We start from the raw sequence: 14,448 nt of genomic DNA on the forward strand, positions 1-14,448 counted from the left end.
AACATTGTTTCATTCAAAACATTCTGTGTTTTCTATTCATAGGGGGATCCATTTGTTTCTATTAAATTCTTAACATTTACAGCCCAGTTTGTACATTCATTACAAGTTAACAACATATTCTTACATATTTCTTTCTAAATACAGTTGTCAGTGCAGTCTTCAACAAAGTGAACCAATACTTATTAATAGCCATATATCTTCTATATTTCATTGGCAACACACCTAATACGCAGCTTCCGAGATATTAGCTCTTCTGTGATAGAGGTACGTTCAGCAGTGGCGTAGCTTCCATTGAGGCAACCGAGGCAGCTGCCTCGGTAAAAAAACAACAACACCTTTTACGTTGTTAAAATGTCGATAGCTTCTGGGGGGCGCAGCCCCCCAGACCCCCTGCCTCGGTAATATTCGAACCCAAGCTACGTCTATGGTTCAGTGTTCTGTTGAACGCTTGAGTGGGTACAAGATGTATGCATATACTATAGACTAGCCATGTAAATATGGATAAAAGTAATGAAAGTGTAAATTTTGTTTATATCAGCCGTTGGTATACATTAAACTGACCATATCAAGAACAATATTTGTTTGACCTAGGCCATCAAATTAGATATGAAATTATTTTTTATTTCCTCCTCTGCACGAATGATATTTTAATCAAAGAAAATGTTGATTATCAAATTTTGTTTGAGCTATTTTATTATCAAATACTAATAAACTTACTAATATGGTGTGTCCCTGCAGTTTGGGTGGTTGCATGATGTCTGATAATCGGCCTTTAGGACTATTGGGCAACTCGGAAATTGCGTATTCGTTAAATATTGCTGTATTTATTGCTTTTTTATTCACACCCAATAAATGTTTACAAAATTGAATAAATACCATCTCTATATTTGGGGCTTTATGAAATCCCCAAGTTCCATGGCCATAATCTAAAATAGGCATAATATATGTTTCAAACATATACATGTAATTCAGTTTCAACCTTGAAACTGGCGTCCTTACATGAATTTCTTAAATAAAAAAATCGCCTTTCTCCCCTCGTCTGCAATCAATTCTTGGGTGACATTAAATTTTCGTTTGTAATTTAAAAAAAAACAAATCCTAAATAGTTGAAGAATAAAATCATCTACTATTTGCTGATTGCCATAGAGCCAACATTCATTGTTTTTCACCGTTCCTCCATGCATGTATCTAGATGTAACATTTTTTATACATTGATAAATACATGCACAAGTTCAAGGGACCTTAATTTAAATCATCACAATTGTTTTCTAAAAGAAAGGACCCAAAGTCATTTACATATAAAGAGTACCTTAATACATCGAAACATAATTAAGCTTTAAAGTCGTTATACAAACTTCTAATAACCCTCAGAAGTTTACCCCATTAGAGTTCTATACCTTGTTGACTATTTTCTTCCATAAAGAGTGACCATTCACAGTCAAAAGCTTTTGAGTAGTCTATAAAATAAAACAACAATACAAGTTTTTCTTAAGGTACTCTTTATATGTAAATGACTTTGGATCCTTTCTTTTAGAAAACAATTGTGATGATTTAAATTAAGGTCCCTTGAACTTGTGCATGTATTTATCAATGTATACAGTTGATAGAGTATTATTCACAGAACCTGCTTCTGAACTTCGCAATTCATTGAATAAGTTAGAGGTCCACTCAAAATCATGGAATCTGTCTGTAAAAACTACAAAAATAAAAATTGTTACATCTAGATACATGCATGGAGGAACGGTGAAAAACAATGAATGTTGGCTCTATGGCAATCAGCAAATAGTAGATGATTTTATTCTTCAACTATTTAGGAGTTGGTTTTTTTTTTAATTACAAACGAAAATTTAATGTCACCCAAGAATATATTATGTTCTACAATTATCAAGAAAAAAATTCATTGACAAGTTACACGTTTATACCTAAAAGACAATATATTACAGTAATATGTTGCCAAGTTACTGTCAAATTACCTCGGAGTCCCTTGAAAACTCTTTAGATTCAGGAGGTAGAAACGGTATTGTTTACATGATCTCAAAAGTCCCAATCGGAACTCCTCGAATGTCTCGCGCACTCGATCTATGTCGAGTGCGCGAGACATTCGAGGAGTTCCGATTGTCAAAAGTCCCTTCACATATTAGCATTTTTTATTTTTTTTATTTTTTGGTTTTATTGCGGTGAATGGCAACTATTACAGATTATTTACATTCAACTATATTTTTCATAATTGAAGAAATCAATATACTTTTAGAATACAGCTTAATTAGGTCTAGTTTATTGTACAGTAACAGTCATGGGTACACTTTAGTAAAAAGATTAAAGTGAGCTAGTTTCATTTAGGCCTATTCTAAATGTATGCCAGATCTATAGTGAATTCACACACAGTAGTACATGAAAAGGATGAGTATTTCGGGGGTGGGGTGTTATACAATTTTAAACAACATGGCAGTTGATCTAAAGCTGTCATTCAATACGGTGAATGCTTAAGTTACAGGAATTATATTCCTAAAATAGCTAAAAATCATTGATTTTCACAAGAATAATTTGTATACCTGTTGCTAAGAAAATGAATGCTTTTGGATACCAGACCAGTAAAGCGTCCAAAATCATTTTAAAGTTTGTTTTTGTATTAAGTGGGATAAAATAAAATATATATATCAGCAGCTTTTGAGAAACAAAATTGTTGACTTTCCGTGAAATGCTTGATGATTTTGACTCTTAAGTTTTGTTCACTAGATCAGCGCCATCTAACGGGGAAATCTATATCTATAAAAAGCGTCCAGTAGTTTGTGGGAAGTATACACAAACGTCTGGATGATCGGGACTACCTTTTCGGTGAGCAAGGGCAATAACTGGATCCCGAGCTTTAAAACATTAGGGTCGCGGAGATCGAGAAATAAAGTAGGTCGGAAACCGAAACCACGCAATTATTTATTACACCTTAATGGTATATGAAAAACCTTTTCATATTTCTATTGGGTTTTTAGGTCACCTGAGTAAACTCAGGTGACCTATTGCAATCGGTTGTCGTCCATCGTGCGTTAACAATTGAACATTTTTAACTTCTTCTTGATAACTACAATTCCAATTCTTTTCAAATTTGGTATGAAGCATCTTTTGAACAAGGGGGACACAAATTGTGAATTTCAGGTCTCCAGTACCCCCTGGGGCCTTAGGGGCGGGGCAAAAACTACCCAAAATTGACAAAAATCTTCTCAAGAACCGCACGTGTAAGAAAAACTAAATGCATGGTGATGGAGAGCAGGAAGGCCTCTACCAAAATTGTAAATTTCATCATCCCCGGGGTAGGGGTTCTGACCCCAGGGCGGGGCCAAACTTGGTATATAGTGTTTATGTGTAAAACACTTAAATAACATCTTCTTTAGTGCTATTGATACTATATTGAAACTAAATGGATAAGAGCAGGTAGTGTTTTACCAAAATTGTAAATTTGATGATCCCCAGAGTAAGGGTTCTGACCCCAGGGTGGGGCCAAACTTAGTATACAGAATTTATATGTAAGTTTGTTGATACTGTATAAAATCTAAATGCATACTTAGGAATAGCAGAAAAGGATGTACAAAAAATGGTAAATTTCAATCAAAACCCTGGGTTATGACTTTAGGATGAGTCCAAATTAGTCATCTTTTGATGTTTTAATGTTAATACACCTATTATTTAAAGCCGTTCATCAGTGTATGCACTTTTGAAGGCAGTGAAGTTTTAAGAACACATCTTGTTTTATACTGTTCAGATATATATTAGAAACATATGATCATTAGTAATATAAACTTAGTAACTTACCAATTGAGAGGAAACTTCAATCTCAGGTAGTATTACCAGGTCTATGTAAAGTCAAAACTTATAAAAATAATCTAAACTGACACAAGGGACTCTTGAAGGAAAAAAATTCCAAAACCAATAAAAACGCGACACAAAACTAAAACACCAATGAAATCAAAAGACTTATGGACAACTTGTCTAATACATGATTAGGCACCCCAGGCACTCTATACCAGAGAACTCACTTGACCGGATATTGCATTGCAGATCCATTGAAGGATTACATAATGCAATACACATATAAATACTGATATTGAATTTAGATTCAAGTTTGTGGGTAGGATGGGGCCATAAGAGGGGATCGAAGTTTTACATATATAGATAACAATCTTCTAAAGAACCAGAAAAGCTGAGATTCACATGAAAGCTTCCTGGTATAGTGCAGATTCAAGTTTGCTAAAATCATGGCCCCCAGGGGTAGGATGGGCCACAATAGGGGATCAAAGTTTTACATTCTGATATATAAAAAAATCTTTGAAAATTGAACCATTGCGGCAAAAAAGTTTACATTTGCATGAAAGCCTTCTGATATATAGTGCAGATTCAAGTTTGTAAAAATAATGGTCCCCAGGGGTAAGATGGGACCACAATAGGGGATCAAAGTTTTATACAAATATATAAGAAAAATATATAAAACTCTTCTTCTCAAAAACCACTGAGCCAGAAAATTAGAAATTTACTAGACAGCTTCCTGACATAGTGCAGATTCAAGTTTGTTAAAATCATGGCCCCCGGGGTAGAATGGGCCACAATAGGGGATCAAAGTTTTACATGTTTCCATGGGCACGAATTGTGCTCCTTTGTTAGGTGACCTGTTTTTATATTCATATGAAGCAGAATTTATTCAGAAACTTCTACGTAAGAAGAAAAATATTTTGCTGTGGCCTTCAATTCAACATTTAGATCTATTAACAATAACTTTCATTCATATGTCGATTCTATATATCCCAGTGAACTCGAAACAAAAGACACCACAGAGTCGTCCCACTTCTGCTTCATACTTAGTTAGATATTTATTGAAAGTAGATATTAACGACAAACTAACAACTCAACTTTATGACAACGGGATGTTTCAGCTTCTCCATCGTCAACCTCCCATATTTATGTAGCAATATTCCATTATCACCTGCATATGGTGTTTATATCTCTCAACTGATTCGATACGCAAGAGCTTGTTCTGCGTATGGTCAGTTTTTAAATCGAGGCAATCTACTGACAAACAAATTGATGGTACAGGGGTTTTAACAGTCTCGTTTAAAGTCAGCATTTTGCAAATTCTATGGTCGTTATAACGATCTAGTTTGCCAATACAACCTATCATTGGATCAAATGCTGTTTGACGTGTTTCATACCGATTGTTAGGGCCGCCGTGGCCGAGCATCACGCTCAAAATCACAGGGTCTCTCCCCTCTGGTTGATGCGGGTTCGAATCCTGCTCGCGCTGGTAAGTAAGAAAGTTTCCCAGTTTGCTTTTGGAAGGTCGGTGGTCTCTTCCCAGGTACATTGTATCTGGATTCTCTCTTCTCCCAATAAAAACTGGGCGCCACCAGAAAACTTAAAAATTGTTGAGTGTGGCGGAAAACAGCTAAACAATCAATCAACCATACAAATTGTTAGACGGTTCGTGGCACACTGATTTTGACTACGGATAACTCCGTTTACCTGATCAAGATTTAGGGCTAACGGCGGGTGTGACCGGTCGACGGGGGATGCTTAAAGCTTAATCAAGGGGAATGCCGTTTGGTTGTTTACTAGTTCAGCTCTCTTGTTCGTGGGAGCCTTGAACTTCATACATCGGTCGCACTCCTCTATCCATCTCTGGATGTCATTCCTCATCCTTGGTCAGAAAAGACGTTCAGTGACAAGTGAAGTAGTCCGGTCTCTACCTGGATGTCCCATCTTGTTGTGGATTGAGTCCCTTACTAATGGTACAACATCTACAGTGATGATGATCTGCTGTTTCTTAAAACCATCGTTTAAAGCAACAGATGAACAAGTCGTCAGCTATTCCCAACTTTTTGAAAGTCTTGTATAAAGATTTTTCAAAATCAGAGCTCAACGAGTCCATCTTTGGTCTAATCCCAATCTGAACATGCATGGTTGAACCACCTAGAAATTAGTGGATCCTGATGCCCAGCTCTTGAGAATGGATCATACTCTGTCTGGATCTGTTGGAGTGACTGTACTGGAAATGTCTCAATCAGGGGATGCCCTTGGTCTAAGTCACATATGGATTTAACCATGTCGACTTTTAAAGTCTCCGGTAGCCTAGATAAGATATCCGTATCAGCATTCGTCTTACCTGGTTTATATGTGATCGTAGACTGGTAGGCAGACAATGCAGCAATCCAACGGTGACCTGTAGCATCCAACATAAGTAAGAATCTATGTCAACGGATTATTATCAGTGTAAACGGAAAATGTCTGACCCATTAGATAATATGAAAACTTCTGTTACGGCCCACTTAAGAGCTAAAAACTCAAGTTTGTGAGTGGGGTATTTCTTTTCAGATCTTGAAAATCATCTGCTAGCATAAGCTACTATATGACCCTGTTTTTATCCTGATTCTGGTAGGGAACTGCTCCTAGATATGTTTCACACGCATTTGTATGTAGCTCGAAAGACTGAGAAATCAGGGAAATCAGGGTAACTTAAGATGGGGGGCGAGGTTTATTTCTCCTTCAAGGTGTGAAAGGTTTTCTCCTGGTCAGCAGTCCATCTCCGTAACTGAAAATAGTACCATTACTATTTTTTCACAATAGTAAGCGTTGGCCACTAATAATACCTTACCCTGAAAATTTCAGGCCCTGGGGTAGGGGTCTTTAGGTCTCTCATCACTAGGAATGAGAGTACCAAACCCCTACACGCGTAACCCGGACGCAGTTTACCCAAGATTGAGCGGAGGTATAAATGTCTAGATGTTGCGTGATTGGCTAATATCGAGAGTGAGATTATTTGGAATTGAAAGAAATATTATAGAGGTTCATATTAATTGTCAGGATCAAAAATTATCGTACAAAATCGAGAAATGACTGAGGAAATTACCATGGTAGGGGTGTGCTTAAAATGAAGGGTGTAATTGACTGCATATTGCTATGTGTTGTAAAAAAGTACAAATATGGCCTATAAAAGGCACGGGACCCTATATAATTTTTGTCGTTTTTTATCAACACTTGGAATAAACTTTGAAATGTTTGCGGTCATTTGTTTAGAATTAATATATTTAATTAGTGAGAGGGCCAAAGGTTAGCACTGAAGTCTATGGGAAATGAATTGGTACTCTTTTCCCACTAGGTGGAGTAGCATCACTATGTTTTCACAATAATGGGAGTTGAGTACTATTTTCGATTACCCCGAACCCGATGTTTATTCACTAAATGTAATGCATTATGAATACATTTTGGAGAAGTGGATCCGTGGATCTCCGTAAAGGAGAGAGAGAGACAGAGAGAGAGAGAGAGAGAGAGAGAGAGAGAGAGAGAGAGAGTACCATCACCATTTCTTCACAGTGGGAGGAGTTGACCACTAATACCTTACCTTCAAAATTTCAGGTCCCAGGGTAGGGATCTTTGATGTTTCTGAACCCATTTTGCATTCACTATGTGTTATGCATTATAAATAAAAATTGGACGGGCGTATCTCTATAACCACATAAGCATTTTCTGACAGCGTTGGGTATTGTTCACCTTAGAAATCCAGTCTAGTTGTCTTTGTTATGCATATAGAATTTTAAGATGTGAACAGCGTTCTTGAGCGCACTTCACTACTTAATTGCGAAAAGTGAGCTGTGAACTGCGTTCCAAAATCTAATTGCCATTCCAATAACTATATCTTAACAATTTCTGATATAGATACTACAAATTACACACTACCCGATTTATATCATCTGTGTAAAGAAACCATCTAACATTTATATACGAGAACAAGAGATTCTCGACATTTTTATTCAGTATTGTCCGATAATAAGTCTATTGGCGCAGATGATATAAGTCATCGAATGTTAAGAAGTACTAAAAATACCATATGGTACATGTACAAGTGGTAATCATTTGCAATGGTTTGCAAATTATTTTTAAAAGTGAGGGATCGCTTTCTATATACACCATCTATTGTGTAGTTACTAGATACCAACATCAGGAAAGGAACTCGTAAGCTGTGAGAACCTGTTTCCGACCCTTTCGTATAATCAACACATACAATGTATACATTAAAATATGTTCAAATACTATCAGAGGTCAATTTCTACTTCCTCGTTTTGTAAGCAGATGACCAAGTAGTGAAATGGGTCGAGGTACCGGCTGGTAAAAAAAATAATTGAATCACGATTAAAAGGACAAGACTTAATGTACAGGACGGTTCACATACAATTGATAATCTTAATCAAAATTTACTGATGAGCGCACTTTGGTTTCACCCTCACCACCACTTCATGGTTGTCCGATTCCGACAAAAGAACACGATCTTGCTAACTATAGACATATATAATTGACGCCTTCCGTTCACAGTCGCCTGTACTCATCTTCCTTGGCAAGTGTGTAGTGTGGACATCGTCCGTGATGGTCATGAAAATAATTGTTTCGTGGATAATCTGGTGTACATGTAACTGCAACTTAGGTAACACACACACACACACATCTCTCTCTCTCTCTCTCTCTCTCTCTCTCTCTCTCTCTCTCGTTTTCCAGACTGAACTTTATGGCAGATTTCAGTGCATGTATGTAAAGAATTCAAAGAGGATTTTTGTGATGTAATACTATATGGTCACATTGAAAGATATGTACATCAAATTTATCAAATACATACGTATCATTTGCGTGAGCTTTATACTAAATAAGAGAATGAGAGATGTACTGAGTTGATATAAATCTTCTATGGATTTCAGAGAGGAGAATGTTAAGAAATAATGTACCCTGAACACAGATGATAGAGCAATTCTTTACCCATGTGAAGATTTTTTGTTTGAAATTTTATTGAAAAGATGATAAAGGCAATTCTTAATTAAACAACTTTGGCCCGAGTCGCAGCCAGAATGAAATGACTGAAATCGTGATAGATTGGTAATAGTTTAAATTTTGGTTCCTATTTGTTAATCTGAAACATGACACGGTACATAATATATACATGACACACAAAGTTTTGCACTTTAGAAACTAGGTTAATTAATGGTAATCTACATATTATGGGAAGTAGAAAATAGCTAACAATTTACATGTAATATAAGTGATATTAAACTTATCACCTTTGGAGGTGTATGCAAGGTAAAGATAACGAACAGTGATCAATCTCATAACTCCTACAAGCAATACAAAATAGATAGTTGGGCAAACACGGACCCCTGGACACACCAGAGGTGGGATCAGGTGCCTAGGAGGAGTAAGCATCCCCTGTTGACCGGTCACACCCGCCGTGAGCCCCATATCCAGTATGATATAAAAAGAATGGCATTCTTGTAATTAACGACCTCTAAACCAAGTGAGCTTTATCATTAATTATAGGCGGGAGTGGGGGTTGTTATATGTATCGATAAAGATAGCCCATTAACTATTAATAGTTTAGAGATGTTTTAAATCACAATTTCACCTATTGTGAAACCTTATTTATCAATAAAAGTATGTTGTACGTTTTTTAAACTCTGATTTTCTCAAACAGTTGCAAGAAACGTAACAGTTGTAAACAATGGAATAAATCAGAGCTGTAATCTACATAGTATCTAAAACATTCGAGACAGAAAATGTCGCTAACAGAAACTACATGTATTTATAAACGCGGTGAACTGGAGAACGGTCGGATTGGTTACATCAATCGTTTTCATTGGCTGAATAAGACATACCCAGATTACTGCTGTACATCAATCGTTTTCATTGGCTGAATAATGAATACGTAGAGTACTGTCGTGGGGCAGTAGGTTTCACACCGGCAATATTGCCATAGCGAAAAATCATTAAAAATCAGTTTGCTGAATTACTGCCAGACCACGTGGCCGAAAATGTTCTATTGTAACGTGCACCCCAGCCGAGCGGTATATTTTCTGCAGGCACGTACCTGATTACACTCAGGATCTCTGGATTTTATATTCCAACAAATGATTTAAAAAGAAACTGTTACTTCACAGTTTGAATCAATGGCCAAAATCAATGAATTTATGTGCTATAGGCTAGATCTATTTACTAAATCAATATATTTACGGTGATTCTATAAATCAATTAACCCTCCGGAAGTCTATTGACATATAAAAACTTGTACCACTGGTACAGCCCAAATGACCCCGACACTTGGTCCTGACACTTTGTCGATAGCTGTACCTCTGGTCCTCTACACGTGGGAACCAACGTTGTTCACTTGGCCCTGACCACTTGTACACCTATGTCTATCGGCCTACCACCGTGTCCCTTAACCCTGCCAGTTGGCTTACCAGTGCACCTAGCCTTTGGGTTTGGTCACCTGGTCCACCGCGACCAAGAGGTCTCTTGCCCGTAGGTGTTTCCAGTTCACTTTGTCACCGGGGTACAAACTTATTCAGTTTTTATTGCCGAGTGACAAAGTTACAGTGGCTAACCTACGGACGCAACCTATATCTTGAGACTTATTCAGCCCCTTATGTGAATAGCTTATTCAGCTATTCACCAAACCCTAAAGCTCTTTATTTTATTGTGTTACTTACTTTGCTTCGATCTGTCGCCTTCGACTGCAATTGCAAGAGTGTTGTTTCCACAGCTTTCAGTCGTATTTATACTGCCCGGGCGACTTAGACTCGTCCAACCCAAGGGTAGTCAGGTCAAATAGACTCCCGTGCCCGATTTCAATTCATTAAACCAAACCCGATTCATTACACTACCCACCTTTCCAGGTTCATACGTCCCATATGAAATGTGACCAACAAAAATAAACATTTTTTTTTTCTTTTTCTTTTATCTTCTACTTACAAGTACAGGGTATCATGTAAATAACAAAGCGAATCATTTAAACATGATGCATAGAAACTAGACTACTTTATCTAAGTAATCGTTGATCATTTAACATTGTTCTCATAATAATCAAATTAACTTTTTCTTCTCCACCTTCTTCATTGTCTTGCCATCCTCTACCCATCTGGTGGTAATCACTGTGCTTTCAGTATAATACAGAGGATCTGTCTGGCACTGAGCGTCCTTGTATTTCTCCAGCTTACTATCACCCATGTCCGGCAAGAGGTCATCGGATATGCTCTTATCTGGCACTGTTGCTGTCACCAATTCCCTGTGGGGCGTGTGTATCGGCATTGGTCGAGTAGGCTTCCTCACCACCCTGCCAATCTCTACTATTTTACTAGCCTCTTCTCTAAGTGATCGTTTGATGGACGGTCCTGGTTCATGGTCAACATCTTCCTTCTCGTGTTCATCTGCCACTACAGGAAGTACCTCCACCAAGCTCCCAGGATCCTGACCTAACCAAGATTCTTCATCTGAATCCACATTGCCTAGGTCTTCACTGTCAATACCACCGTCCATCTGTTCTCTATCATCAACGAGATCATGTTTCCTTTTCATGTGTCTCTTGATATTTCTCGATGTCAGGGAACTGAAGTCACAGTGGTCACAGTAAATCAATGCCTTGCTGCAACTTGTTATGTGTTTGGCCATTTCTTCATCCGTATAAAACCTCAAAGGACACAATGGACACTTTCGACCTTTCCTCACTGTAGTCTTGGTTTTTGGCATATCTACAAAAATCACACAAAATATAATTGTAGTTTTAAATTTTGATTTACAAAGTTATATTGGATACCAAAACAAAACAACAAGAGGACAGTAATTATATCGTGTAATCTGACATCCATTTCGGTGGACGTCTTGATCTTTTTGCGGCCATGTTTTCGTTTTCTCTATGCTCTAGCTCTAACCCTTCATCCTGAATGCCCCTTTCTACTTGTACCTCTGGAAGTAAATCTTCCACAATCTTATCATTATCTAGAAGGTCATTGGACACTTCTCCAGATAAGATCTGAGGATGTTTCTTCCTTAATCTATCAACATGAACCACCTGCTCTTTACCCCTTGACCCACAGTTGACACGGTAGGTCAAATCAGAGCATTTGTTTAGTATTTGAAATGGCCCATGCCAAAATGAAGTCAGCTTAGATGATCTACCAGGTTTTCGCACAGGGAAATACACAAAAACTTGATCACCTGCTTTGAATTTCTCAAAAGCAAGTTTTCTATCGTGATATATCTTTTGTCGACCCATGGCTTGTTTGACACTGTTTCTAACAATCTTATGCGCCTCTTCCATTTTCTCTTGCAAAATCCAAACCCACTCATTCCTAGGTACAACTTTTGCCTGATACGGTAATTCATACATCAAATCAAGAGGCGTTGAAACTTCTCTGCCTAACATCAGGAAGTTTGGTGTGTACCCGGTAGTTTCATGAACTGCAGAACGATAAGCTTGCATCACATAAGGAAGGTATTCGTCCCAGTCACTATGAAACTCGTTCACGTAAGTACTTAGCATTGTGGCTAGTGTTTTATTGAACCTTTCTACCATACCATCACTTTGAGGATGATATGGAGTGGTTCGGGTCTTCTGGATCCGCAATAACTGACAAAGCTCCTGAAACAGCTGGCTCTCATACTGCCGTCCCTGATCCGAATGAATTTGGTTGGGTACCCCAAATCTTGCAATTACTTCCTCTACTAATATTTTTGCAACTGTTTGGGCTTCCATATTCGGCATGGCAAAACTTTCGGTCCATTTCGTAAAATAGTCGCTTACCACCAAGATGTAACGATTACCTGCATTTGTTCTGGGTAGCTCCCCTAAGATGTCAGTAGCAATGCGTTCCATGGGTACTCCTGTTTCGACAATTCCCATGGGTGCCCGTTTACTTTTGTTTGGGTTTTTCCTTTTCGAGCACTGATTACAGCCCATCACGTACCCTCTAACATCTTTTCGACAACCTGGCCAAAAGTATTTACTTTTGACTTTTTCCAAAGTCTTTTTATACCCTAAGTGACCTGCACCCTTAAAATCATGACAAAAGTACAAGACATTTCGTCTCTCACTTAGTGGAACTAATGCCTGATATATAGGACCATCTCTACCAGAGTCCCACTCCCTGAAAACCATATCATCTCTGAGAACCAACCTGTCCCACTGACCAACAAGATTTCTTAGGAAAGTACTTTTCCCCGCCATATTGTCTGCTTTCGGTTTTGATCCATCTTTAAGGTGTTTAATTACAAATGCTATGTCTGTATCCTTTTCCTGGAGTTTCTTTAAAGATGACAGATCAGGTAATTGTTCATTTGTCAACATATTCACGTCTCTCTGTTCTTGGTCCTCCCAGTTTGAAGAAAAACCGCACTGTCTACAGGGTATTCGGCTGAGAGCGTCTGCATTTTTATGTTGAATACCGGGACGGTGTTCTATCTGCATATCATATGTGTTGAGAATCTCTATCCATCTGGCCAACTGTCCCTCGGGATGTTTAAATCGTAATAGCCATTTCAAAGAACTGTGGTCAGTTCTTACACGAAATTTTCGTCCCTCCAAAAAATGTCTAAATATTTTCACAAAGTGAACGACTGCAAGCAACTCTTTTCTGGTCACACAATAATTCCGTTCGCATTTTGACATAGTTCTGCTGGCATACGCTATTACTTTTTCATGGCCATCTTGTACTTGGGATAGAATAGCACCTATAGCATCCTGGCTGGCATCGGTGTCTAATATAAATTTTTTAGCAAAATCAGGATGACCTAACACGGGTGCTGATGTTAACTTTTCTTTCAATTTTTGAAACGCATCGTGACATTCAGTATTCCATACAAAGTTTCGGCCCTTCTCTGTAAGTCGATGTAGACACTTGGCAGTCTTGGCGAAATTTTCTATAAATTTACGATAATAACCGCAAAGTCCCAGGAAGGAGCGTACCTCGTGGGCATTATTCGGTACTGGCCAATCTCTAATGCTTTTCACCTTTTCTGGGTCTGTACTAATACCCTCTTCCGAGATTACATGTCCCAAAAATGTTACAGTCCTTTGAAACAAGTGGCACTTCTTGGCCTTCAGGCGCAATCCAGCATGCTGAAATCTATCAAAAACTTTCGTAAGATTATGCAACATGTCTTCGAACGATTTTCCCATGATAATGATATCGTCGAGGTACACAAGACAAATATCCCAATTTAAACCTGCTAGAACTGATTCCATCAACCTCTCAAACGTTGCTGGTGCACAGCAGAGTCCAAATGGCATCACTTTAAATTGAAACAATCCTCGTCGGGTAGTAAACGCTGTTTTATGTTTATCCTCTGGATCCAGTTCCACCTGCCAATATCCCGAAAACATATCCAGGGTTGAAAACCAGTTATACCCGGACAGTTGATCCAAAGATTCATCAATTTTTGGCAGGGGATAAGCATCTTTTACTGTACATGCATTAAGACGCCTGTAGTCCACACAAAAGCGATACGTGTTGTCTTTCTTCTTAACCAAAATAATTGGCGAAGCCCACGCACTTACAGATGGTTCTATAATGTTGTGTTCTAACATCTCTGTGATATTTCGATCAATCTCCTCAGACAAATGTGCAGGCGCTCTACGAACTGACTGTTTTACGGGTC

General features: G+C 38.1%; 1 protein-coding gene across 5 annotated transcripts in view; it reads left to right on the forward strand.

Moving 5' to 3' along the window:
* The first annotated feature begins 8,260 nt into the window (after positions 1-8,260).
* The window catches only part of LOC130050249 (uncharacterized), a 30,188-nt gene continuing 24,000 nt past the window's right edge, over positions 8,261-14,448 (forward strand). For 2 of the 5 annotated variants that reach the window (XM_056149817.1, XM_056149818.1), the window contains exon 1: positions 8,287-8,458. In XM_056149817.1, coding sequence (XP_056005792.1) covers positions 8,401-8,458 — 58 coding nt within the window. In that variant the 5' untranslated portion in view covers positions 8,287-8,400. Of the gene's footprint in view, positions 8,459-14,448 lie in introns of all 5 variants that reach the window. The other 3 variants (XM_056149816.1, XM_056149815.1, XM_056149819.1) reach the window with 3 other exon arrangements.

Source organism: Ostrea edulis, chromosome 9, assembly GCF_947568905.1.
Source record: "Ostrea edulis chromosome 9, xbOstEdul1.1, whole genome shotgun sequence".
Taxonomy (NCBI): Eukaryota; Metazoa; Mollusca; class Bivalvia; order Ostreida; family Ostreidae; genus Ostrea; species Ostrea edulis.